This window comes from Dromiciops gliroides, chromosome 1 (assembly GCF_019393635.1).
Source record: "Dromiciops gliroides isolate mDroGli1 chromosome 1, mDroGli1.pri, whole genome shotgun sequence".
NCBI classification, from domain to species: Eukaryota; Metazoa; Chordata; class Mammalia; order Microbiotheria; family Microbiotheriidae; genus Dromiciops; species Dromiciops gliroides.
In genome coordinates this window covers 18,007,100-18,034,017 of record NC_057861.1, presented here as the reverse complement: position 1 = coordinate 18,034,017, position 26,918 = coordinate 18,007,100, and the positions used below count along the sequence as shown (strand labels likewise).

Below are 26,918 nucleotides of genomic sequence, written 5' to 3'. Positions count from 1 at the left end.
AGTCGTCTCCTGTCTGTGTCAGGCCCCCATGAGTCTGCCCCCAAAGTGTTCTCTTGCATGGCTGACCCAGACCCCCCATGCTCCTCCTCCTGCTCTAGCTTCTGTCCTTGAACCATGTGGCACAATCCTCCTTCCATGGGCATGCAGCCCCCTTCTTGCCTCTCTCCTTCCTGTCCCCACATCTGTGGGCAAATTTGCATTATGCAAGATTTGCAAGGGGCAGCTAGGTGAGGCAGTGGATAAAGCACTGGCCCTGTATTCAGGAGGACCTGAGTTCAAATCCAACCTCAGACACTTGACACTGGCTGTGTGACCCTGGGCAAGTCACTTAACCCGCACTGCTCCCCCCCCCCCCCCCCGGGACCAACAACTCTTGAAATGCTATGCAATGTCCAATACCTGTGGATTTTCTGCCCTTGTAGTATGGGAAAGGATGTTTACTCATCTCTTCTTTGGCACCAAGTTTGTTCTTTACAATTTCACAACATTCACTTTTTGTTATTTTGTGGTGAGTATATTGTTATAGTCATTTGTAAAGTCTGAAGCAATACTTTGTGAAATAGGGTAATATCCATCTATAGATCAAGGAAAAACATGTGGAACACAAACTATCTTAAAAGTTTCCACTGAAACTTCACAGCTAGTGACATGCATGATGAACTGGATACTTTTCTGGTTACAACTTAAGTCCAATGTAATTCACAAACAAGGCAAACGTGGCCCCTTCTTTACTTCTGAGCACGTTCCACTTCTCTGTGCCCACAAGTGGATCGACATGACCAGGTCCAGCAAAAAGGACCTTGGGAGCCTTGGAAAACTGTCATCTTCTCCCAGGTTTCGATCATGCAGGCTCTATGCATCAGTCAGTCAGCAGGCATTGACTATGCTATGTGGCAGGCACTCTGCTAAGGGGTGGTGATATGGAGAAAGGCAAAAGACAATTTCTGCTCTCAAGAAATTCATGGTCTGAGCAGAGATGAACTTAACCCATCTGGGCTCTACTCTTCAGAAGTACCTCAATCTGCTCCTACCAGGCATCTGAACGGGGCTGCTTTATTTTCAGCTATAACTCCAATGAACAGGTGACAGGCGAAAAGAGTAAACCAGGGAGGTACCAATTAATCACCAATTCCATGAGAATCAACCTTGGTCTTTTTCTCTATGGTTGGGTTTGATCACAGTCTAATCTCATTTTTGGTGAAAAGGCTGTGGGGGTGGGTAGTACCATGAAAAGAGGCATTTGTGAATAGGCAAATGGACTTCAGAAGCTGCTAAAGAAATCTATTTCAACATGTTTTGGGTCCAAAATTACAAGTCTCAAGAGCTTTTCTATTTCTATTTTTCAAAGTAAAAAAAGTAAAATCTTGTTCTTCTGGACAATCTATTCAGGCGCTAAAGAAATTCAGTATGTAGAAATCAGATCTTACAATTTCAACCCCTCCCTCTCTTCTCCTATCCCTTCCAGATCATTTCTATTCCATTATTTTAAATCAATTCCATCATTTTAAAATTCCAGAAAAGAATCTTATTTCCAAAAGCTAAAAAACTTTATTTTAAAAAATCTGCTCTAGAAATTGAGCAGGAAAATGGTCTTCACTTACCTAAGAATGAAGGATTGCTCAGAAACAAAATCAAGATCTTTTTGAACTCTGAATAAATATTCTTTGTATTTAGGTACGGTACACCAAAACTATAGATACTAGGAATTTTTTAATGAAAAGATACATTTTTAAATCTCCTAGAGCCTCGCATATAGCAGGCACTTAAAAATGCTGAATTGTTACCATACTGGACACTAATCTCATCAAGATTTGGGCGCCATGGCCAGTTAGGTCAGTAGCTGTATAGAAGATATCCTTTCGGGATAACCCTGGGCTTCTATGGGAATAGCATGAAGTGAATAAAAATTTATCAAAGTGAAATAAAATCCATTAATCTTTAAATAAAAAGAAATTACACAACTTTATAACAGTTTAAAATATTTTATACCATCTCTAACATAAGTATGTTACTGACATGGAAATCAATTTTGGGAATTCCATGAATGCTAGGCATGCAGTTTAATTCATGGTATTACTTGACAAATTATGTACTGATATGCTTCAAATAGAAGTATTTTTCACAAAGCATTTACAATAAACACTGAGGGAAGTGATTTCAATACAAATTTATGGGGCACAGCTTTGGTTAATTTTAGCTTAAATCATCCATCACTAGAAATACCACCATAGCACTGTAAATTAACTACAGGCAAAATACACTTTAAAACTAAACTACTGGAGTCTTAGTGTGTAAATCCAGGCTGCACAGACACTGCCAGTAACACTAAAGAGTGTTTCCTTCACGGAGACACTAAGTCAGCTATGAGGACCCTGTTTATAAACAGGGCTCAGCCTTTACTCTGGAAATCTGAAGATACTGTGAACAGTTAAAAGTATTATAGATCTTAGAGTTGGAGTGGACTTCCAGATCCTCTAGCTTATTTTTTTTGAAGGGGGGGGGCAATGAGGGTTAAGTGATTTGCCTAGGGTCACACAGCTACTAAGTGTCAAGTGTCTGAGGTCGGATTTGAACTCAGGTACTCCTGACTCCAGGGCCGGTGCTTATCCACTGCGCCACCTAGCTGCCCCCCTCTAGTTTATTTTACAAATGAGCAAAGTGAATCAGAGAAAGTCTAAGTTCCCAGCTCAACATCCCGAAACTAGGGTGGGGCCAGAGCTAACCCAGACCCACTGCTTCCCATCCAGGCAGGCGATTTTTATCATTTCTGTATGTGGTGCTCCCCTCAGCACTGGAGTTTTTATCCTGAACTCTTCCTTCTGCCACAGATCATGAATAAAGATTTTGATAGTGGCCTCAACGGTTATCTGCTAAACTTTTTGAGGAATGGCATTCCCCATTCTTAGGGACACTTTAACTGTAAGTACATCACAGAGCTGAGATATTAGTTAAGTAAATTCCAATTCTGGTCCAAACCTCTACTGCTACCTACTTCTCTTTAATAAAAAATATATTTTTTATTATCCCTGATAGTATATTTTCTCAAGTCTTATTTATTTCTTCAACAGAAGGATAAGATAGCCTGAAAAATCCAGCAACTTATCAACTGGCCATTATTTATTAAGCTGTATTATTTTGGTGAACACTGTGGGATAGACATAGAAAGAACAAAACCTAAGCCCTGCCCTAAGGAACTTTATACTTTGGTTGTATAGGCAAAGCATAAACACGGGCCAAAAGGGGGAAAAGCCACTATCCCATATAAGCAGCATAACCTAAGTAAGTGGTACATACACACTGTGTCATTGCCGTGGAACTTCAGGGAGAGAGAAATCTTTTACAACTTGATCTTGGTTTAGATCCCCCCTTTACCATTTAACCTACTGCCTCTCCTTGCCTCACTTTCCTCATCTGTAATTCTCACGAGGGGGTTTGGCTGGATTCAGTGATTTCTAAGATTCTTCCCAGCTCAAAGGACTTAAGGAGGCTTGAAAATTGTATGGGCAGAGAAGTGTAATAACCTGGGGGTCGGCATGACCTTGGTTTAGAATCCCACTGTGTGACACTGGACAGAGCACAGGGTCAATCAAGCAACAGACACTGCTAAATGCTGGGAAAACAAAGGAAGGCAAGAAAGGATCTGTCCTCAAAGAACTTCCATTCTAATATGAAATACAACATGTCATTAGTCAGCAAATATTTATTCAAAGTAGGTGGCATTTATGCAGTGCTTGAGAGTTTGCAGAAAGCTTTACAAATAGGTGCTAGTATTATCCCCATTTTACAGATGAGGAAACTGAGAAAGACAGAGGTTAGGTGACTTGCCTAGGGTCACACAGCTATCCATCGAGTGACCTTGCTAACTTTATTAAGCACTTTTGTACCGTTTGCCAAGTACTGTGTTAAGCAACAGAAATACAGAGCCAAGCAAAAATAGGGTGCCTGCTCTCAAGGAGCTCACACTGCAATGGCGCAGACAACATGAAAACAAACATACATACAAGATAAATATGGAGGAGACAGGTGAAAGGAAGACATCAGCAGTGAGGAGGATCACAAAGCCCTCCTACAGAAAGGTGCCAGGAGGCAGAAGTAAGCAGGGGAAGCACTCTGAGCACGGAGGACAGACAAGTCAAGGAGATGAGGGCATCAACTCTAACACCCTTACTTTACAGACAAGAAAACACCCAAGGAGCACTAATGCAGGGCTTACTAAATGACCTCATGTATAACAGGTATCAAGCCACTTGCCTTCTTAATGGGTGGGGGATGGAGAATTCTGCAACTCAAAATTCAAAAATGAATGTTAAAAAAAAAAGAAAAACCAATCTAGAGGATAAGGAAATATACTTCTCACATCAGAGAGGAGGGAAGAGTGCTAACAAAAAACACATTGCAATTGTGGTCATCATAGTGGATATGGTTGTCTGTCACAAGGTAGGGTTCAATTTAAAAAAAGAATATTTTTTGGTTGTTTTGGGGGTGGGAATGGCTTCCCCCCACCAATAACTGGATGTAAAGACAAAAGGCATCAATAAGACATAGAAGAGGCAACCCATCCCTCAAAAAAAAAAAATCGAGCCTACTATGTGCCAGGAACTATGCTAAGCCCTAGGAGATACAAAAAGAGGCAAAAGTCTGTCTCTGTCCTCACAGTTTACAATTGAATGACACAACAAGCAAACAAATATTTACAAACCATGTACATAACAGATAAATAAGAAAAAATTAACAGAGGGCAGGTACTAGAATTAAGAGGGGTTGAGCAAGATTTCCTATAGAAGATGGGATTTTAGTTGGGGTTTAAAGGAAGCCAGCAGGTGAAGATGAGAAGAAAAGTGCATCACAGGCATGGGGGAATAGGCAGAAAATAGGACCAGAGCCAAGAAATGAGTGTCTTGTTAATGGAAAAGCCACAAAGTCAGTATCACTGGAAGTAGGGAGTAAAATATAAGACTGGAATGGTAGGCATGGGCTAAGTGATAAAGGGCTTTGAATGATACACAAAGAATCTTGTGGGGAGGGTGTAACATGGTTGCATATGAGTTTTAGGAAAATCACTTTAGGGGCAGCTAGGTGGTGCAGTGGATAAAGCACTGACCCTGGATTCAGGAAGACCTGAGTTCAAATCCGAACTCACACACTTGACACTTACTAGCTGTGTGACCCTGGGCAAGTCACCTAACCCTCACTGACCAGCAAAAAACAAACAAAAAGAAAAGAAAAAAAAGGGAAAATCACTTTGCATGAAGGGTTGTAGTAGGGAGGAAGGTTTAGAAGAAAAAGATAAGTTATGTTTCGGACATATGGGGAAACAAAGGAAGGCAGAGTTTAAAATGTCTATGAGACATCGAGTTCGAGATGTTAGAAAGCCAGCTAGATATGCAAGAGTAGATATCAGCAGAGAGGTTAGGACAGGAGAGGTAGACTTAAAAATCATCAGCATAGAAATGGTAATTAAATCCATAGGAGCTGATGAGATCACCAAGTAGTATTTAGGGACAAGAGAAAAGGGTCCACAGGACAGAGTAACGTCCCAAAAACCTGGAGAGAAGTTATCAAGGAGGAGATGGTGATAGGCAGTGTCAAAGACTGCAGAGAGTTCTGAGTAGAATGAGAATTAGGAATAGGCCACTGGACTTGACAATTAAGAGATGACTGAGAACTTTAGAGAACAGTTTTGGCAGAATGATGAGGTTGGAAGACAGATCATAAGGGGTTGAGAGGAGAGAAAGTGGGGGCACCTATTGTTGATGGCCCTTTAGAAATTTAGCTCCATAGGGCAGAAGAGGTAGAGGATAGTTAACAAGGATGGAACCATCAAATGAGGGGCTCTGAGGATGAGGGGGAGCCAGAAAGGTTAAGTGACTTGCCCAAGGAAGGTCACAGGTAATAAGTGACATAGGTGGAGTCACAACCTTTTGGAGCCTCAATTTCCTGATAAATATGGGGATAATAATACTTGTACCCCTCCTAACCAAGACTGTTTTAAGAATCAAATGAAATGTGTGTATAGCACTTTGGCACTTTGCAAACCTTGTGCACCCTATGTCAGCTATCTTCTTTGTGGTCTGGAACAATGATTACATTAACTCCTGGATGAGAAGAGGCCCCCTACCAATGAAGGTCAGCACCTTCTGGGCAGTTTAAAGTCTTAGAGAGTTGCCTGGGGGCACTGCCCAGGGCACTATAATGATCATTATTATGAACTTATTGTTAGGGAGGGCTTCAGAGAGAACTGAACAGTCTAAAAGGACAGGTAGGGGGGCAGGTAGGTGGCACAGTGGATAAAGCACCGGCCCTGGATTCAGGAGTTCCTGAGTTCAAATCCAGCCTCAGACACTTGACACTTACTAGCTGTGTGACCCTGGGCAAGTCACTTAACCTCCACTGCCCCGCAAAAAATTTTAAAAATAAATAAATAAATAAAAATCAATTTAAAAGGACAGGTAGAATTCTGAGAGGCAGGATGGAAATGTAACAGAGCAGGGAAGAGTGCTCCAAACCAAAAGACTGGTAAAAGTAAAGGGATAGGAAGATACGAGCCACAGCCCAAGACAACGAGAAGAACAGCAGACCTACAGTCAGGCTCATACAAGAGAAGAGTGGGACATCATTCTGGGTAGACAGACTGGATCCCAGCTGTGGAAGGCCTTGCATGTAAGGTGAAGGAAGAAGTTTGGACTTTATTATGTGGGAGGCATTAAAGGGTTTGGGGCAAGTCACAGGATTAAAGTGGCATTTCTGGAATTAAGAAGCAATAATCGAAACTGACTAGAAGACATAATCAGGAGCTCAAAGAGGTGTCTGTTGCACTAGTTAAAGCATGAGGTCAACAAGGGCCTGAAATAAGATGATGGCACAAGAATAAGAAGAAAAGATTTGAGAAACATAAGAACAAAAGAACTGGGAGGACTTGGTGACTGATTCCACATGACTGTTAAGGGAGAAGCAGGACTCCAACCAGGTTTGGAGCTGGAATGGCAAACTTACTCTACTCTTTTCTAAACTCTGGTCTAAGAGCCATCAGTACGTAGCCTAACAATGGTTTGTGTTGGCCCTCAACTGCTTGACTCAATTTGCTTTTTTTCACTTTGCTATATATTTCTAATACAGGGAACCCAAGTAATTTCCGAGTGCCTGATTGAGAAAGAAGGGTGAAAAGGACCAACATACCCTTACGGCATCAATAAAACTTTAGCTTGCTTAAAAACTACCTGACAAAGATACTTCAGTCATATTTTGTGCCTTGGAACATGGCTGTTATAAAAATCTTAAATAACCACATGCATCGATATATTCCTTATGTTGATCTATTTAAAAAATAATAACTGTCTCCATTAGGATTTTTGTATGGGACCCATACAAGCATCCACTACCTCCAGAGGCAACCCATTCCAATTTGGAACAGTTCTAACTGTTGTTAGAAAGTTTTTGTTTATGTCACTTCAGTCTAAACAAAATAATGAAGCAAGAGTATCAGGATCTGACTGGAGAAGCTGTCTTGTTTCCCCTTCAATCTACTCCATGCCAAAAACAGACCAGCCTCTCCCAGAATAAAATAACTTCCCCCTTTCTCAAACTCTTCCTAAAGCAAGGAAAGGTTCACCTGGCTTCCTTGAATGCAAAGCAAACAGAAGGACTTGAGATGTCAACAAAGTACTGGAGCAGGTGTCCTCAAACTGCAAAGAATGTTTTAAAGAATCTTTAGTGTATGTGAAGACACTCCCTCAAATAACAGAAAGGTGGCTTAATTTATGAAGGAGCCTGGTCAACTCAGCTAACCTTATCTGTGAACTGAAGGGGTTGGATCAGATGAGCTCTCTAAGGTTCTTTCAGTTCTAAGTCTATGATTTTTAAGATCATTTACCAAGTTGAAATTGTCATTTCCCCAACTTCTTGCACATGACATTCTCTGCATTTTTTCTCTACCTTATTATTGATCCAGAATCTCTGTACAGCAGAACCAAAAGGCAATAAAACGGCCATCCAGAAATTTCTGCTGGATCAAGCAGTTTGCAAACAATGGTCTTATCTACCTCTCTGTGCTAGTCTTCCAACAATCATAATGCTTATCACATCACTCTATTACCCCTTTTCAATTCAGAAAACCGTAGTCCTTCCCGAGCACCCCCCCCCACTGGTATCCCACTCATCACCTTGGGCTTCAGGGACAGCTCAATCAAGACAAAGTCACTCCGAAATCACCAAATTTCTTCAACCCATCCCCAAATGTTCACCTCCCCCAAAGCCACCCCTATGAGATCTCCCCCTGCAGGCAAAACAAACACATTCACTCTCAACCCTACGAAATTATCCCCTTTTCTTTCTATTTCAAATATCCCTCCCATCATGACTTCCTCATTGAACCACTGACTTTAATTCCTAGTCCACCACCCCCACCCCCAGTACGAGAGCTGTATTCACAGCCCTTACAATAACCAAAACCGTGGGAAAAACCTTTCATTCAGTTCTAGTCCTGACTCAAACATACAAGAAAACACTACCTTGCGATATACAAAAGATTTTAGATCTTTTTTCATTCAGTGTGAGATAAGTAGAGCAAGTCCCATCATCTCTGCTTGACAACTGAGGATAACTAAGGCTGAGTGGGTAAAGAACTTGGTCTCTGTCATATGGCCGTAAGCGGCAGTTACAAGTAGAACCCAGACTTGCTAGGCCACTGTTCTTCTCACTCTATTACCCTGTCACCCGTTATGGGGCAGGCAAGATTGCTCCGGTCTGGGAATGAGAAAACCTGGGTTTGTGGTTCTGACGTCCATTCATTGACTTGCTGAGTAAGCCTGGGCGGGTCACTTTGTCTCTTAGAGCCTCAGTTTCCTCTTTGTTAAATGGGGATAATGCTTGTACTACCCACCTCACAGGGTTATAGGAAAAGTACCTTGAAAACCTTAAAGTGCTGATAAAACCATGAGCTCCTCATGACCATTTCATCAGAATTTCTTAAGAATAAAGCTGTTACCAAACAACATTGATTTACGACCACCTTCCCCATATTCTTTCCAGACTCTTCCAAGGCTCTTAGCACAATCCCATCTCTGGATTCTTTGTCTTCTCCCCCAAAGTCTAACCACCATAGTAACAAATCCAACAGTCAGCCCTGTTCCTAAAAGGAGACTTCTCATCCTTATTCCCCAAAACACTATCCTGAGGACTCAGTAAACTATGGCTCCACAAATGAGAAAGTGGTGCTTGGATTCCTTCTAGCGCTACAAATCAGATCACTCGTTTTCAAAGAGCAGTTAATATGACTTTACAAATCCATGGTCTTCAGGCATTAATCTAGGTTGTCTGGCCATGATGTCCCCTAAGTTTCCTAAACAAGTCTCTTCTGAGAACTCGCTAAATGACCTCTGGGGACTGAAGTCTAAGGACCTATAGAGTCACATCCCACCTCTATCTTCTATTAATGGATGAACAAAAAGGCATGTGGGCACTTACTATGTGCCAAGTACTGTGCTGTGCACTTCAGATACAAATGCATTCAGAGTGTCTCAGCTCTCAACGGGACCAGACTCTATTTGGGGGAGACAACACACAAAGAGTTCAGCTACAGGTTGGCTAGAAAGACCCAGAAGTCCCACAGCACTGGGAAGGGGTAGGGGGCAAAGCCTGGGAGTCCTTAGGGGACACTAGCAGGTGAGATGCCAGTGACCAGGGTAAAGTGGCAGGTCTGATGGTGAGCTTTGTTGTTCGGTTGAGTCCAAATCTGTGATCTTATTTGGGGTTTTCTTGGCAAAGAAACTGGAGTGGTCTGCAATTTCCTTCTCCAGCTCATCTGACAGATGAGGAAACTGAGGCAAACAAGGTGAAATGATTTACCCAGGGTCACAGAGCTAGTAAAAGTCTGAGGCAGGATTTGAACTCAGGTCTTCCTACCTCCAAGCCCAGTGCTCTATCCACTACTCTGCCCCTCCCACTTCTGAGGGCGGTAGCTGGTCATTCCCAGCTAGATCAATAGGTTAGAGTCTGAGCAGCCTGAGGTCATGGAAAAGGGAAGTGCATCTCTTACAAGATCTCAGTATCTGTAAGATATGAATAAGTCACTTACCTAACCAACCAAGCACTAGCCTAGATCCTAGGGAGCCACAGAACTGCCTAGACAGAAGTTTACAGCCCATCCGCCTTCTTAGGGCTCAGTTTCCACATCTGTAAAAATGAGGGGACTGGACCAGCTCCCTTCTACCAGCTCTTCCACTTCCCTCTGCAGCTGGGATCCCACAGCCACGTGCAGCTCCCCTTACAACTCTTTCTATTTATTACTAACTGCCAAGATTCACATGGCCCACTTTTATGGTTCTTCCTTGACTCTTGGGCTTCTGCCTATTTGGCCAACTCTCCCTCCCTCTCCTTCAGAACTTTGTATCCCCAACCCAGCTTCTAAATTCTGATGGTTGCCACCTCTTTCCCATCCTAGGCTTATATTTCCCCTGTATCCATCCCTATCGCCATCCTCCTATCTTAGAGAAACTCAATCCCTTTTGCCCAGCACCCTGCCTTGTTCCGAAGCCAACCTGACCACCACCTCTTAAGAGCCACACACTGAGGTCATGTGGGACACTGGGAGGGGGGGAGAGGGGGAGGCATCCCGGCTCTGTGTGACCCCAGCAAATCAGTCACTTTCCTCCCCTGTAGAAGGCTGTTCATACTTGGACTACCCACCTAGCAAGACTACTTTTAAGTAAAGTACTATCCAAGTGTGAACTCCAATAATTACTATTCCTATTTAAAGACCGAGCACCCCCATTCTCCATCCCCTCTGCTGGCCTACCCTTTTCTTGACTCTCCTTGGGAAGCATTCTTCTCTTTTGTCTGTCCCCAAGTAGGGAGAAGGTGGGAGGTCCATTCATACCATACAGGCCCTCTATCCCTTAACATTGGTCCGCAATGTCTCTTCCTCACCTCCAGTTGGTTTATGGAGCATTCACTCCCACATCCCCCCACCATCCTTATCCCCAGCATCTGCTCCTACAACCCAAGTCTAGGACAAAGCTGCTAAAACTGTGGGACGGCACCCCCATATGGGTCACACTGAATGTGGGGGTCCTGAACAATGTAGCAGCAAAGATTATGTTAACCTATTTTATAAACCTATCTACCCAGAGTCGAGTACAAATTTCTCGGGTGGAAAGGGGGTAGCAAGTGGAAAAGTTGAAGAAGCCTTGGTCTTCCACACAGCCTCTATACACACAGTTCTACAACTCTGGTGTCTGTCCCTCTTCTAATTTCAGAAGGGGGGGGGCGGGGCAAGCCTGGCTCTAAAGCAGGCTGTCCCTCCAGCACCTATCCTCCTGCTCCCAAACTGTTGAATACAGGGGCACAGTCACTAACACAACCACTTGCCTCTTCCTCCTCACAACAGCACTCGCTCCTGGCTCCAAACCAAACGGGAGAGAGAATTCATCCCCACACTCTCCTAATACCACTGCCGGTCTTGGACACTCCCAAGCCCCGAGACTGGAGGACCACCCCAACAGACTCCCACGTTGAGTGAGGCTATCGTCCAGTACTCGTCCTCCCACTTCGTAACCAATGCTCCTGGGGGCCCCGTTTCCCCCGTGACAGCCCCCCACCCCGCACACGAAGACTTCCTAGCACTTGTTCTCTCCAGAGCCTGCTTCTCCTAACACCGGCCGGTGCTCGCCACCTTTCTCCACAGCAAGATCACGAGCCTTTAGCCCCCTCTTCAATAACACTGGGATTTCCTCCGGCTCATGCCCCCAGCAGAGCTCTCCCCAGTCAAACACGGCCGGCCGTCCTCCGGGACCGCCCCCCCCCCGCCCCCGTCCTCCCTGACCCCCAAGCCCGGGGGCCACTAGTCCCGCGGGCTTTCCCCACCCCGTCCAGTCCTCCCTGACCAGCCGGCCGAGCCTCCCTGGGCCGGGCAGGCCCCGCTCCGGCCGGGCATCGCTGAGGGCCCCCTGGCTGCCCGCGCCCCGCCCGGACCCCCTCCCCGCCGGGCCGGGCCGCCTCACCACGAGTAGGTCTGCTCCGCCATGGCGCTCGCTGCTGCGGGCCTCGTCCTCCGGCTCGGGCTCGTCTCGGGCGCTCGTCGGGCGGGGCTGCGGGGCCGGGCCGGGCAGGCCGCGGCGGGGCCGGCCGGGCCTCCTCCTCCTGCTCCTCGGGCCTCGCTCCTCCGCGGACCGCGGGCGGCGCCGGCCTCGGGCTCTCTCTCACCGGCCTCCTCCGCGGCGGCGGCGGCTCCGCGGCGGCTCCGATCCCAACATGGCGGCTCCGCGGCGGCGGGGCCTGGGCCTCCCTCGGGCTCTCCCGGCGGCGCGGCGGCGGCGGCGGCGGCTGCGGGCTGGGAAGGGAGGCGGGCGGGGAGGGGCAGGCCAGCGGCGGCGGCGGCGGCGACGGCGCTAGAGGCTCCCTGGCTCCCTCACTGGCCCCGGGGCGCCGCGCTCGGGCGGCGGCGGCGGCGACGGCGGCCGGGGCTCATGGCCAGCTCGGGCTCGCGGCGGCAGCGGCGCTCGCTCGTCCTCTCGGTCGCTCGCTCTCGGTCTCTCGGCTCCGGCTCGAGGCCGCCCTGCTCCGCTCCCCGCCCGCCCGCGAGCCTGCGAGCCTCGAGCCAGCCAGGGGCGGCGCGAGGGGGAGAGCGCGAGCCTGCGGCCTCCGCGCGCTCACGTGCCCAAAACACGCTCACGTGACGCGCCGACGCCAGCCCCGCCCCCGGGCGCTCGGCCGGCCTCCCCGCCGCCGCGGCCGCTGCTGTGGCCGTTTGTCCCTCCCTCACCCCGCCCCGCGGCGCGCGGGGCCGGGGGCCGGGGGGCGGGGGGCGCGGTGGCTGAGCTCTTCCCCTCCCCCTCCCCTTCTCCTCCCCCTCCTCCTTTCTCACCCCGGGGCCGGAAAGAGCTCCAGGCGCCCGCAGCGAGCCCCTTCCCCCACCTCCCATCCCCCATTATCCCCCGGGCTCTGGCTCCGCGGCTCTCCCCTCCGGGGGTCTGCCTCGGATCCCTTCGGCTCAGTCCGCGATCCGGCGTCGCCCAATAACTCTCCGGGCTTCTGGGTCTCCTCTCTCCGTCTCTGTCCCTCTGTCTTTGTGTCTGTCTCTGTGTCTGTCTCTCCTCTCTCAGTCTCTCCAACTCTTTCTTTGTGTCTCTGTGTCTCTGTCTCTCCCCCTTTCTGTGACTGTCTCTGTTTTTGTCTCTCTCACTCTTGCCGAGATTACTTTATGCATCGGGTTAATTCCCCCAAGTCCTGTGTGCCAAACACTTTGCCAGATACCCGAGAGGCAAGGACAAAGCAGAAAAGCATTTCGAGATTTTAGGAGCCCTCAATCCCCTAGATTCAATCCCCTAATGTTCACAGCTAAAAGCTGGTCATGTCAAAGGCCCAGGGTAATAAAAGATACCAAAAAATAAGGTGGTCGTTCAGGGGAGGAGCTTACATACTACTAAAGGGCAACAACCCATTCACAAAGGAGAATCCAAAGAAGTACAATGTAACCAGGGTGGGTGGGAAGCATTCTTTGACTTTCAACTGTATCTCCTCTGAAATAACAAACCAGTTTGTATTTACTTTGTATCTTTTTCAGAGAGGCAGCCTTGGAGAGGGAAGACGGTTTTCAGTCGCCCAAGTCTGAGACAACATAATTTCCGTGGGATTCAGGGCGTCATTTAACCTCTCACTCCCTTAACCTCTCCCAGCCCCCAGGCCACTCTCTAAAGACTTATCAGTTACAGACACTTAGTGGCTGATCTGCATAATGAAATCTCAAGTCCAGACCGAAAATATCCTGTTTGGACTTATCTGTGTATGTGTTGTTCAAACAGTACGCTGTAAACTAGTGCCTGAAATTCTCTCTCTCCTTCCTTCCGCCTCCTGGCTTCTCCGGCTGCTTTCAAGTGCCAACTAAAATCCCACCTTTTGCAAGAAAACCTTTGCTAATACCCCATAATCAATCAATCAATCAATCAACAAACATTATTAGACAATTGCTATATGTCAGGCCCCGTTCTAAGCACTGAGTGTAAGGCCTAGGGCCTTTTCTCTGTTAATTTAGTTCCAATTTATCCTGTCTATAGCTTGTTTGTACATAGCTGTTTGCACGTTATCTCCCAGTGTAGATTGTGAGTTCCTTGTAGTGGAATGTCTTTTGCCTTTCTTTGCATCCCTGGCACTTAGCACAGTGCCTGATGCAGAGTACACACTTCAATGCTTCTTGAATTAGACTAAATTGGATTCAAGATTCCAGGAGGACAATGCTTAGAGTAGGAATGACCAGGTGAATCTCAGTCGTGCCACTCCCTAGCTAGGAAACTAGACAAATAAATGAGTACTAGCTGGGGATTAAGATGCTATGGGTTTCAGGGCAGCTAGATGGCACAGTGGATAAAGCACCAGCCCTGGATTGAGGAGTACCTGAGTTCAAATCTGGCCTCAGACACTTAACGCTTACTAGCTGTGTGACCCTGGGCAAGTCACTCAACGACAATTACCTCCCCCCCCCCCCAAAAGATGCTATGGGTTTCAATTTGGATTCTGCCACTTAGCTCATATGACCTTGGACAAGTCACTTCATGTGAGCCTCAGTTTCCTCTTCTGTAAAATTCGGGGGTTGGATTAGATAGCTTCAAAGGTCCACTCGAATTCCAAGTCTATGATTCAATAATAATCCTGCTCTGTTCTCGGGAATGGGGGCAGCTAGGTGGAGCACCAGCCCTGGAGTCAGGAGGACCTGAGTTCAAATCTAGCCTCAGACACTTGACACTTACTAACTGTGTGACCTTGAGCAAGTCACTTAACCCCAATTGCCTCACTAAAAAAAAATAAAGGGAGTGGACTAAATGACCTTTTAGCTCCCTTCTAGTTCTCAGGTATGGATTTAAGAACCACTCCTGTCTTCCCTCCCTCCACGCTCTCCATTCTTGAGACTCTGCCTCCTCCCCAACACTCCCCAGATCTGTGGGAACCTTCTTCTGCTCTAGGCAAGGGAGCTTCTTTCTACGGTCAGAGCTGACAATCAACCAATGTAAAATTGTCCCATGATTGTCTTTAAGCCTCCCAGCTGGTTTGCAGATGGGCCATGCGATATAAAGAAGACCTGTAATCAGCAATTTATGATTGATGGGACTTATTTTACTTTGCTGAGCCTAAGTTTCTTCAGCTGTAATAAGGGCATTTACAGCAACAGTTTTCAGGTTTGTTTGCAAAAAAAGGTTTACATGTGCTATCTCATTTGACGTTCACAACCCTGTGAGGCAGATGCTATGATTCTCCCCATCTTACAGATGAGGAAACTGAGGTTGATGGAGATAAAGTGACTTGCCCAGGGTCACACTTGTTATTTTTGTTTTGTTTTGGTTTTTTTTTTGGGGGGGGGGTGTTGCAGGGCAATGAGGGTTAAGTGACTTGCCCAGGGTCACACAGCTGGTAAGTGTTAAGTGTCTGAATCTGGATTTGAACTCAGGTCCTCCTGAATCCAGGGCTGGTGTTTTAGCCACTGTGCCACCCAGCTGCCCCCTAGGTCACATTTGTTATTGAGTCACATCTAACTCTTTGTTACCCTGTGTACCCATGTCCATAAAGTTTTCTCGGCCAAGATACTGAAGTGGTTTTCCTCTTCACTGGATTAAGGCAGACAGAGGTGAAGTGACTAGAAGCTAGTAAAGGTCTGAAAAAGGATTCAAATTCAGGTCCTTCTGACTCCAGGCCTAGAGCTCTAACCATTGAGCCACCTAGCTGCCTCACCAGGGTCACATAGCTGGGAATTATCAGACGCAGGATCTGAACATTGGTCTTCCTGACTCCAAGGCTAACACTTTGCTGCTTGAAACTTTAAAGTTTATGAAGCACTTTATATATTTTATCTTATTTGACCTACAGGCCAACCCCATGAGCTAGGTACACACCAGGTCTTCTTTCCATTTTTACAAAATAAAAAACTAACCATCAGAGATTCAACCGCAGACTCATGATCATATAACTGCTGTCAGAGGTGGAATTAGAACATGTCTTAGGGAGTTGGTCTAAATTACTTCTACATGAACATTTTTTTTTTGTGGGGCAATGGGGGTTAAGTGACTTGCCCAGGGTCACACAGCTAGTAAATATCAAGTGTCTGAGGCCAGATTTGAACTCAGGTCCTCCTGAATCTAGGGTCAGTGCTTTATCCACTGAGCCACCTAGCTGCCCCCCTAAATTACTTCTAAAGTCCATTTCAGCTATAAACCCATGGAGTCAAGTTGATTCAATAGGAGTTCTAGAACACCTACTATGTGCCAGCCTCTGTCTAATCACTTCAGTACTATGGCAATATCTTGGACCATCCTACATGGTAGGGCAGAGTGCAAGGCTATAAATTGGCAGAGGATGATACAGGATTTATAGCTGGAAGGTAGTTGTTGGTCCAGCTCATTTTACAAATGAAGAAACAGACTCAGCCAAAGTTGCTCAGGAAGTAGAAGGGCATGTAACATAATAACCATCACAACAACAACACAACAATTAAAATGTAGGTTTATGAGTCACTTTTTCTACAACTGCCCTCGTTAGAAGGTAAGCTATGCAAAGATTACTAACCTCATTTTACTGATGGGGAAACCAAGGCACAGAGAAGTGAAATGACCTGACCAAGGTCACAGAAATAAGTGTTGGGGCTAGGATTCAAACCCTATGTCCTGACTTCAAGCCCAATGGTCTTTCTGCCAAAATGCAGAAAATCGTTGGCTTTAGAACCAGAAGGGACCTTAGAAGAAAGGCAAAAAACAGTTCCTACTCTCAAAGAGGTTGAAATGAATGGGGGAGACAACAACAAGCTATATCCAGAATAAACAAGAGTGAAGGGACTGGCATTAAGTGGGTTTGGGAAAGGCTTCTTGTAAGAGGGAGGATTTTAGCTGAGACTCAAAGGAAACTGAGGAAGTCAGGAAAGGAGAGATGGGGGGGGGGCGGGGAAACAGCCCAGGCATGAAGGACAGTGAGTGAAAATGCCTGGAGTTGAGAGATAGGATGTCTTGTTCAAGGAACAGGAAGAAAACCAGTGTCACTGGATGGCAGAGTACATTGGGGGGAGGGGGGGAGGGGGGAGGGGAACATGGGAAGAGTGTGTGTATGTGTTTGGGGGAATAAAAGAAGACTGGAAAGGGGGACAGCTAGGTGGTGCAGTGGATAAAGTACCAGCCCTGGATTCAGGAGGACCTGAGTTCAAATCCAGCCTCAGACATTTGACACTTACTAGCTGTGTGACCCTGGGAAAGTCACTTAATCCTCATTGCCCCTCCCCAAAAAATTTTTTTTAAAAGAAGACTGGAGAGGGCAGCTCGGTGGCGCAGTGCATAGAGCACCAGCCCTGGAGTCGGGAGGACCTGAGTTCAAATCCGGCCTCAGACACTTAACACTTACCAGCTGTGTGACCCTGGGCAAGTCACTTAACCCCAATTGCCTCACTAAAAAAAAAAACAAGACTGGAAAGATAGGAGGGTACCAGGTTCTAAAGGACTTTAAATGCCAAAGAGGAGATTTTACATTTGATCCTAGAGGTAATAAGGAACCACTGGAGTTTATTGAATTGAGGGGTGATATGGCGGAACTTTCCCTTTGAGAGAATCACTTTGACAGTTCGGTGGATGATGCAAACAGTAAGGAGAAACTTGTGAGAGGGAAGCCAAGCAGCAAGTTATTGCAATGGTGGTGAGGTGTGAGGTGATAAGAGCCTGAGGCAGATTGGGGGCAGGGTAAGAGAGAAGAAGGTGTATCCAAGAGATGTTATGAAGGTAAAAGCAACAGTTCCTGGCAACAGATTGGATGTATGAGGTGAGAGATAAGAGTAAGGAGCTGAGGATGACACCTAGGTTTGTGAGTCTGGGGGACTGGGAGGATGGTGATACTCTCAACATTAGTAGGGAAATTCAGAATAGGGGAAGGCTTAGGCGGGGGTTTGTGTGGGGGGGGGATGAGTACAGTTTTGAACATCTAGAGTTTAAGTGGTCTACCAGACATCCAGATCAAGATATGTAGTAGGCAGTTGGAACTGCAAGACTGAAAGTCATCAGAGAGGTTAGGGCTGGCTAGATTTGAGAATCATCAACATTAAATCCATGGGAACTGATGAGATCACCAAATGAAATATCATGGAGGAAGAAGGAAACATCTACAGTTAATGAGCACAATCTGGATGAAGAGCCAGCAAAGGAGACTGAAGAGTAATCAAAGAGGTAGGAGGAGAACCAGGAGGGAAGGATGCACTAAGAGGAAGTGTAACCAGAAGAGAGTATCAAGAGGAAAGGGTGAGGCAGCTAGGGGGCGCAGTGGATAAAGCACTGGCCCTGGATTCAGGAGAACCTGAGTTCAAATCCGGCTTCAGACACTTAACACTTACTAGCTGTGTGACCCTGGAGAAGTCACTTAGCCCTCATTGCCCCACAAGAAAAAAAAAGGAAAGGGCAAAATAGAGGGGTTAGCTTTGGTAAGGAGACAAGCCACCTCTTCATGTGAGACAGAGGTAAAAGAGGTAATAATGGCAGAAAGCATCTGGGAGATGTGAGATAAGAGGGAGAAAAGAGGAAGCTTTCTGTGAATGGCCTCAGTTTTTCAGTGAAATATGAGGCAAGATTCTCAGTTGAGAGGGTGGGGGAGGAGGAATCATGGCAGGTTTGAGGAGAGATGAAAAGGTTTGGTTTTCCAAACCAAAGCCACTGTACTTAGTGGGATAGTGAGTCAATTAGAGAGTTGTATAAGGATTGCCTTGCAGCAGTGAGGGCCCAGTTGAGATTATAGGACATAAATTTGCTGGGGAAGCAGTCAGCACGGTTTCATAATTTCCTCCAGCTCTCTTCAGCAGCATGAGTAGAAGCAAAGGCAACAAATGGTGGAAGTAATCCAGGACTGAGGCTTGTCAGGAGGAGATTGTTCATAGGTTAAAGGAGCAACACTTGAGAGAAGAGGATAATGTAGAGTTGACCCAGTTCACCAAATGACAAGATGGAGAAGAGAGGAGAGGGTAGTGAGTATGGGGGTGATGGCGTGGGAAAGAACTGAGGGGGTTGTCATGAGGATGAAGAACAGGAGAGGCAGAGAGAGAGGGAGGTGGAATGACAAGGGATTGTGATGAGATAAGGGAATTTCAGACTTCACGAATATGGAAGTGGTCCATCTGTGGCTGACGGCAAGATCAAAGGTATGACAATCCCTATGTGTAGCTGAGGTGGGGTGGAGGAGTAGGTCTCGGGAAATGAGTAAGTTGGGGAACTGTGAAGTTAAAGTGATTGAGGGAACATCAAGATGTATGTTAAAGTCTCCTAGTGTGAGGTCAGGAAGTGGGCAGGAAAGAAAGACTGTTAGCCAGGCACTGACCTCATTGAGGAAAGAAGGGGAGTGTCCTGGAGGTCTGGAGACAACAACTTCCAGGCTTTTGATCCTTCCGTAAATAGGGATTGAGTGAACTTCAAAGGGAGGGAATTTACTGAGCGATGCTGCTGGAAGGGGAAACTTGGACACAGGAGAGGGAAGCAAGGATGATTCTAAGTCCCCTTTCTAAACCAGCGAGCCAAGGGGACAGAAGGAAAGTGCAGCCGGTGCTGGAAAGGGTAACCAGGGAGGCTGTCACAAGGAGGGAGCTGAATCTCAGGGAGAGCTGGGAGGAAGGAGTAGGAAAAGAAAAGATTGAAGTGGAAAACAAGTTAGTCGCCCAGCATTCTGGAGAGCGCATTGCAAGGGGGGTGGGTAGCTTTGGAGTGGAGCCTTGAAGGAAGGGGGTGGGGTGGTGGAGGATTGAGAAGAGGGCTTGAATAAGGATAGCCTGGGGTTTGGAGTCAATGGGATGCAGAAGGTACCACTGAGTGGGAGTTGGTTAATCACTGCTAAATGAGTTCGTGTGCTTAGGAACATCTTTAGTTCAACCTTAGGGTACCACTCTGGGAGCTTCGGGCTAGGGTTCCAATGCTGGGAGCAGATGGAATGGTATTTCCTGTCCCTGAAGACAGGGTAGGCCAGAGAGGTGGGCAAGGTGGGCAGAGGGAAAAGAGTTGAATAATGTCTCTGTCCCCGGCAGACTGGATAGGTCCTCTCTGAACTGGAAGGGAGTCCAGTCTAGGATACCAGAGCAGATTATTATTATCTTAATAATATAAATATAATAATAAGTAGCACTTATATAGTGCTTTAAGATTTGCAAAGTGATTTACAAAGATCTCATTTGATCCTCACCTCAGCCACCATGGAAGGTAACTGAAGCTTAGAGGTTTTGTCACTTGTCAAAGGTCACACAATAAAAAAGTGTCTGAGGGTGAGATTTGAAGTCAGGTCTTTTCCAAATCTAATCAGGGCTCTTACCTAGGTATATCTTGCTATTAGAGAAAACAAAGCCTACTACCCTACTAGAGGAAACAAAGGCTAAATGGCATTTTTTTTTTTGGTGAAGCAATTGGGGTTAAGTGACTTGCCCAGGGCTACACAGCTAGTAAGTGTTAAGTGTCTGAGGTCGGATTTGAACTCAGGTCCTCCTGACTCCAGAGCCGGCGCTCTATCCATTGCGCCACCTAGCTGCCCCCTAAATGACATTCTTGAAGTCCTGCAGATAAGATTTCTTGGATTTGGTTGTATTTGTTGCTTAGATTACAAAGGAAACTGAGGTTCAGGGAGGTAAAACCACTTCCCCAAGGTTGCACAGCAGAGTCAGGATTTGAACCTAGGGCTACTGAGTCTGAATCAGTCTTCTAGCTCCAACTCCACCAATTATTTCAAATAATATTGTTGTTAAGTCATTTTTTAAAGTCATGTCAGTCTCTTCTTCTTCTTTTTGGTGAGGCAATTGGGGTTAAGTGACTTGCCCAGGGTCACACAGTTAGTAAGTGTCAAGTGTCTGAGGCTGGATTTGAACTCAGGTCCTCATGAATCCAGGGCCAGTGCTCTATCCACTGCACCACCTAGCTGCCCCATGTCAGTCTCTTCTTGATCCCATTTGGAATTTTCTTGGCAAAGATACCGGAGTGGTTTGCCATTTCTTCTTTAGCTCATTCTATAGATGAGGAAACAGTCAAAGACGATGAAGTGACTTGCCCAGGGTCACACAGTTAGAAAGTATTTGAGGTAGAATTTGAACTCAGATCCTCCTGACTTCAGGTCAGTCCATTCTGTCCATTGTCTCTGTATATATGTAGATGTGTGTCTATATGCACGCCAGTTTGCCACTTACTCTCTGTTTCTTCTTGGACAGGTCCCTCCTCCTCTCTGCATTTTCTTCCTCAATAAGAGGAAACCATTAGAACAGAGAGACCCTCTATGATCCTTCCCAGATTTTAATCTATGGTCCACTTATCTATAAAACAGGAACAATGCTCACATTGCTGCTATCCTTTATGGGATGGTTATGGCTTTAAAACAACAACAGCACACACTCACTTTGTAAACCTGGATGTGCTTAGGTCATTGTTCTTTTTAAGTCCAGGCCTGTAATTTCATAAATGTGTGGAAATTTACCAGTGTGGTCATCCTCTCCATCAATGCACATCTGCGACTTGACTGTACTTTAAGAGTCTTAGAAAGGTTTCTGGGGCCACAAAGCAGTTAAGTAACTTACTTGCCTGCCCAGCGTCACACAGAGAGGAGGTGTCAGAAGTGGGATTTGAATTAGATCTTTCTAATTCCAAGGCTAGTTCTCTCTCCACTATAACTTATTGTCTCTCTTGTGATCAGAACACACACAGTACCTGGCACATAATAAGTGCTTAATAAATGTTTGTTGATTGATTGAATTCTAATGATTAATACTACTAATTACTATAAGCCATACTTAATTAAAATTAAATAACTATTATTTTTTTTCTGTACCAGCTAAGGTCCAAAGTACTGCATTGGGTACAATATAGCATAGGAAACTGGAATGTAAGATCTAGGAGTCAAGGACAGTTGAATGTGATCAAATTGTAGATGGAAAGATCATACATTGACATCTTGGATGGCAGCGAACTTAAGTGGATGGGAGTGGGTGAATTTAATTCAGGTGATCACTACACATTCTACTGTGGGCAAGAATCCCTTAGAAGCAATGGAATAGCCTTCAGTCAATAAAAGGGCGAGAAAAGCAATACTGGGATCTCAGACAACCACAGAATGATAGCTGTTTGAATCCATGGCAAGCCATTCAATATCACAGCTCCAACAACTGATGCTGAAGGCGCCAAGGTTGATCTGTTCTATGAAGCCCTACATCTTCTAGAAATAACACCCCAAAAAGTCACATTCATCACAGGAGATTGGAATGCTAAAGTAGGAAATCAAAAGATAACTGGAATAATAGGCAAGTTTGGCCTTCGGGGCAGCTAGGTGGCGCAGTGGATAGAGCACCGGCCCTGGAGTCAGGAGTACCTGAGTTCAAATCCGGCCTTAGACACTTAACACTTACTAGCTGTGTGACCCTGGGCAAGTCACTTAACCCCAATTGCCTCACTAAAAATAAATTAATTAATTAAATTAAAAAAAAAGTTTGGCCTTGAAGTACGTAATGAAGCAGGGCAGAGACTAACAGAGTTTGGTCAAGATAATTCACTGGTCATAGCAAACACTCCTTTTCAACAACCCTAAGGATGACTTTATATATGGTCAATATAGAAATCAGATTGGTTATTTACTTTGCGGACAAAGGTGGAGAAGTTCTACATGGTCAGTTCAAACAAGACCTGGAGCTAACTGTGGCTCAAATCATGAGCTTTTTATTGCAAAATCCAGACTTAAATTGAAGAAAATAGGGAAAACCATCAGACCACAACAGGTATGACCTAATATCATCTCTAATGAATATGAAGTAGAGGTGATGAATAGATTTAAAGAATTAGATCTGGTAGTTAGAGTGCCTGAAGAACTATGGACTGGGGTTCCCAACATTGTGCAGAAGGCAGCAACAAAAAGCATTCCAAAGAAAAATAAGAGCAAGGGAGCAAAAGAGGCTTTACAAAATTGCTGAGGAAGGAAGGAAAGGGAAAGAAGAAAGGGAAAGATAAACTCAATTGAATGCAGAATTCCAGAGAATAGCTAGGAGATTAGGTTTTCTTAATTGAACAATGCAAAGAAATAGAAGAAAACAATAGAACGGGAAAGGCAAAAGATCTCTTCAAGAAAACTGGAGATATGGAGGGAAAGTTTTTGCAAAAATGGGCAATAAAAGACTTAACATGATAAAAGACTTAATGGCAGGGACTTAACAGAAGTAGATGAGATTAAGAGGAGGTAGCTAGAATACACAAAAGAACTATACAAGAAAGATCTTAACATCAACTATGTGTGGTTAATCCTCTAGAATCAGTCATCCTAGAGAATGAAGTCAAGGGTGCAGCTAGGTGTCGAAGTGGATAAAGCACCGGCCCTGGATTCAGGAGGACCTCAGTTCAAATCCGACCACAGACACTTGACACTAGCTGTGTGACCACGGGAAAGTCACTTAACCCTTATTGCCCTGAAGAGAGAGAGAGAGAGAGAGAGAGAGAGAGAGAGAGAGAGAGAGAGAGAGAGAGAGAGAGAATGAAGTCAAGAGAGACTTAGGAAGCATTGCTAACAATAAGTGGCCAATGGACTGAAAAAGATCAGTTTATGTCCCAATTCTAAAGAAAGGCAATGCCAAAGAATATTCAGATTACTGAACAATTGTGCTCATTTCCCATGCCAGCAAGGTTATGCTTAAAATTAGGCTTTAGCACTTTGTGAACTGAGAATTACCAGAAGAGTAGGCTGGTTTTCCAAGAGATAGAGACATTAGAGACCAAATTGCCAACATTCACTGGATTATGGAGGAAGCAAGGGAGTTCCAGAAAAACATCTGCTTATTTGACTACACTAAAGCCTCTGACTATGTAGAGCATGGCAAAACGTGGCAAGTTCTCAAAGAAATGGGAGTAGTACATCGTCTTGTCTCCTGAGCAACCTGTATGTGGGCAAAGAAGCAACAGGTAGAACTGAACATGAAACAACTAAATGGTTTAAGATTGGAAAAAGAGTGCCAAGGCGATATATTGTCACCTTATTTATTTAATTTATATGTAAAGTACATCATGTGAAATGTCATACTGGATGAATCCAAAGATGGAATGAAGGTTGCCAGGAGAAATATCCACAATCTCAGATATGCAAATGATATGACTGATGGCAGAAAGTGAAGAGGAATTAAGAAGCTTCTTCATGAGCTCGAAAAAGGAAGGTGTAGGGGCAGCTAGGTGGCATAGTGGATAGAGCACCGACCCTGGAGTCAGGAGGACCTGTGTTCAAATCCGGCCTCAGAAACTTAACACTTACTAGCTGTGTGACCCTGGGCAAGTCACTTAACCCCAATTGCCTCACCAAAAAAAAAAAAAAAGAAAGAAAGAAAGAAAGAAAAAGGAAGGTGTAAAAGCTGGCTTGAAGCTTCACATAAAAACAAACTAAGATCTTGACAACTGGTCCTATCACTTCCTGGCAAATAAAGGGAGAAGAAATGGAAGTGGTGTCAGATTTTATATTCTTGGGGGCTCAAAGTGATATCACTGCAGATGGTGACTGCAGCCATGAAATTAAAAGATGCTTGCTCCTTAGAAGGAAAGCTATGGCAAATCTGGACAGTATACTAAAGATGAGAGGCTAGCCAACATCCATATAGTCAATGCTATGGTTTTTCCAGTAACAATGTATAGCTGTGAGAGTTGGACCATAAGGAAAGCTGAGTGGCACAGAATTGATGCTTTCTAATTGTGGTGCTGGAGAAGACTTTTGAGAATTCCTTGGACAGCAAGGAGATCAAATCAGCCAACACTTAAAGAAATGAATTCAGGCTATTTACTGGAAGGTCAAATACTAAAGCTGAAGCTTGAATACTTTGGCCACATGATGAGAAGACGGGACTCATTGGTAAAACTCCTGATGTTGGGAAAGATTGAAGGCAAAAGGAAAAGAGGATGAAATGGATTGTTAGTATGGAAACCACAAACACGAGCTTGGACAGACTTTGGGAGAGAGTGGAGGATAGAAGGGCCTGGCGTGCTATGGTCCATGGGATCCTGAAGAATCGGACATGACTGAGCTTCTGAACGACAACACTGCTCTGGACATTTCATGAGATTGGGATCTTGGCTCTGCTCCTTACCACCACTGTGATCTTGGAAAAGCCACTTCCACTCCCTAAATGTCACATTCTTCACCCGGAAAATTAGGTCAGATTAGCAGATCTCTACAATTCCTTCCAGTTCTGCATCCCATGATCCAATACTTTAAGCAAAGATGAATGAGATTAGAATAGTATTGAGCATTCCATTTAGAGGGTCTGGAGCTTGAGGCACAGCATAGGATGAATATGGAAGAGCAAAAAACCTGGACTTTGCCCCCCCCCCCCTCCCCGACTACTTTGAATTATTTGGAAGGTGCAGTGTGATAGGAAAGGGGTTTGCCTCTCAAGTAACTAATCACGTTTCTTTACTATTTTCTTTAGTGAGGCAATTGGGGTTAAATGATTTGCCCAGGGTCACACAGCTAGTAAGTGTTAAGTGTCTGAGGACGTACTTGAACTCAGGTACTCCTGATTCCAGGGCCAGTGCTCTATCCACTGCGCCACCTAGCTGCCCCACGTTTCTTTACTATTCTGGATAGGTCAAGCCTTTCTAGTAGTATCATTACATTTAGGGGGAGGCATTTGGGGTTGACTTTCCCAGGGTCACACATTAGTAAATGTCTGAGGCCTCATTTGACCTCAGGTCTTCTGACTCTGCTACCTAGCTACCTCAACTCTGTACATTTTCAGTGGTTGTCCTCAATGCCTAGAATTCTCTCCCTTCTCCTTCTGCTTCTGGGTTTTCCTAGATTCTCTCTGTCTCTGTTTCTGTCTCTCTCCCTTCTCTCCCCCCCCCATCTTCCCCTTCCTCTCTCTCCCCTTCCCTCTCTTTCCAGAGCTGTTCTCTATCCACTTCACCCCAAGCTGATCTCTCTCTCTCTCTCTCTCTTTTTTTTTTGGTCCAACTGGTAATTTCATTCATTCATTCATTTTATTTTGTTTTTGTTTTTGTTTTGTTTTTGTTTTTTTTGTTTTTTGCAGGGCAATGAGGGCTAAGTGACTTGCCCAGGGTCACACAGCTAGTAAGTATCAAGTGTCTGAGGCCGGATTTGAATTCAAGTCCTCCTGAATCCAGGGCCGGTACTCTATCCACTGAGCCACCTATCAGCCCCTCATTCATTCATTTTAAATCATAAAAGTATTTTACGATTTTCCAGTTAACATGTAAAGATTATTTTCAACATTTGTTTTCATAAGACTTTTAGTTCCAAATTTTTCTCCCTCCCTCCTTTTCCTCCCCCCTCCCCAAGAGAGAAAGCAATCTGATATATGTTATATATGTACAATCACATTAAACATATTTCTGCCTTAGTCTTGTTGTGAAAGAAGAATTTCAACATTTGTTTAAATAAGATTTTGCTAGACTATCTCTTTTAAGTGGCTTTTTTAGTGTTTGGTCCTAAGGCAGTGATAGTTCCGTGGTACTCTGTCCTGGTCAGAGATAACATCTGGAGCATTGTGTTCACGTTTAGGTAATTGGGTCTTTGGAAGAACCTTGATAAACTGAGAGCTCCAGAAATGGGATGGGAACTAAGATGGTGAAAGACCTGGAGTTCATGCTCGATCAATCTAAGAAATTATATTTAAACTGAAAAAGATTAGCAGGGGCTCTTAACTTGGAGTCTAGGGACAGATTTCAGAGGATCAGTGAACATGGATGGGGAAAAAAATCATATCTTTGTTTTTATTAACCTCTGCATGAAATTGAGCATTTCCTTCAATCATGAATTTTAAACAAGACATCAAGGAGGTGGCTAGGTAGCGAAGTGGATAAAGTGCTGGCCCTGGATTCAGGAGGACCTGAGTTCAAATCCAGCCTCAGACACTTGACACTTACTAGCTGTGTGACCCTGAGCAAGTCACTTAACTCTCATTGCCTCACACAAAA

General features: G+C 45.2%; 1 protein-coding gene across 1 annotated transcript in view; it reads right to left on the bottom strand.

Annotated features, from left to right (window-relative positions):
- SPPL3 (signal peptide peptidase like 3) overlaps positions 1–12,069 on the bottom strand; it is a 157,815-nt gene extending 145,746 nt beyond the window's left edge. Inside the window, exon 1 of the mRNA XM_043977649.1 lies at positions 11,997–12,069. Within this exon, the coding sequence (XP_043833584.1) occupies positions 11,997–12,019 (23 nt within the window). The 5' untranslated portion in view covers positions 12,020–12,069. The remainder of the gene's footprint in view (positions 1–11,996) is intronic.
- Positions 12,070–26,918: the final 14,849 nt, after the last annotated feature.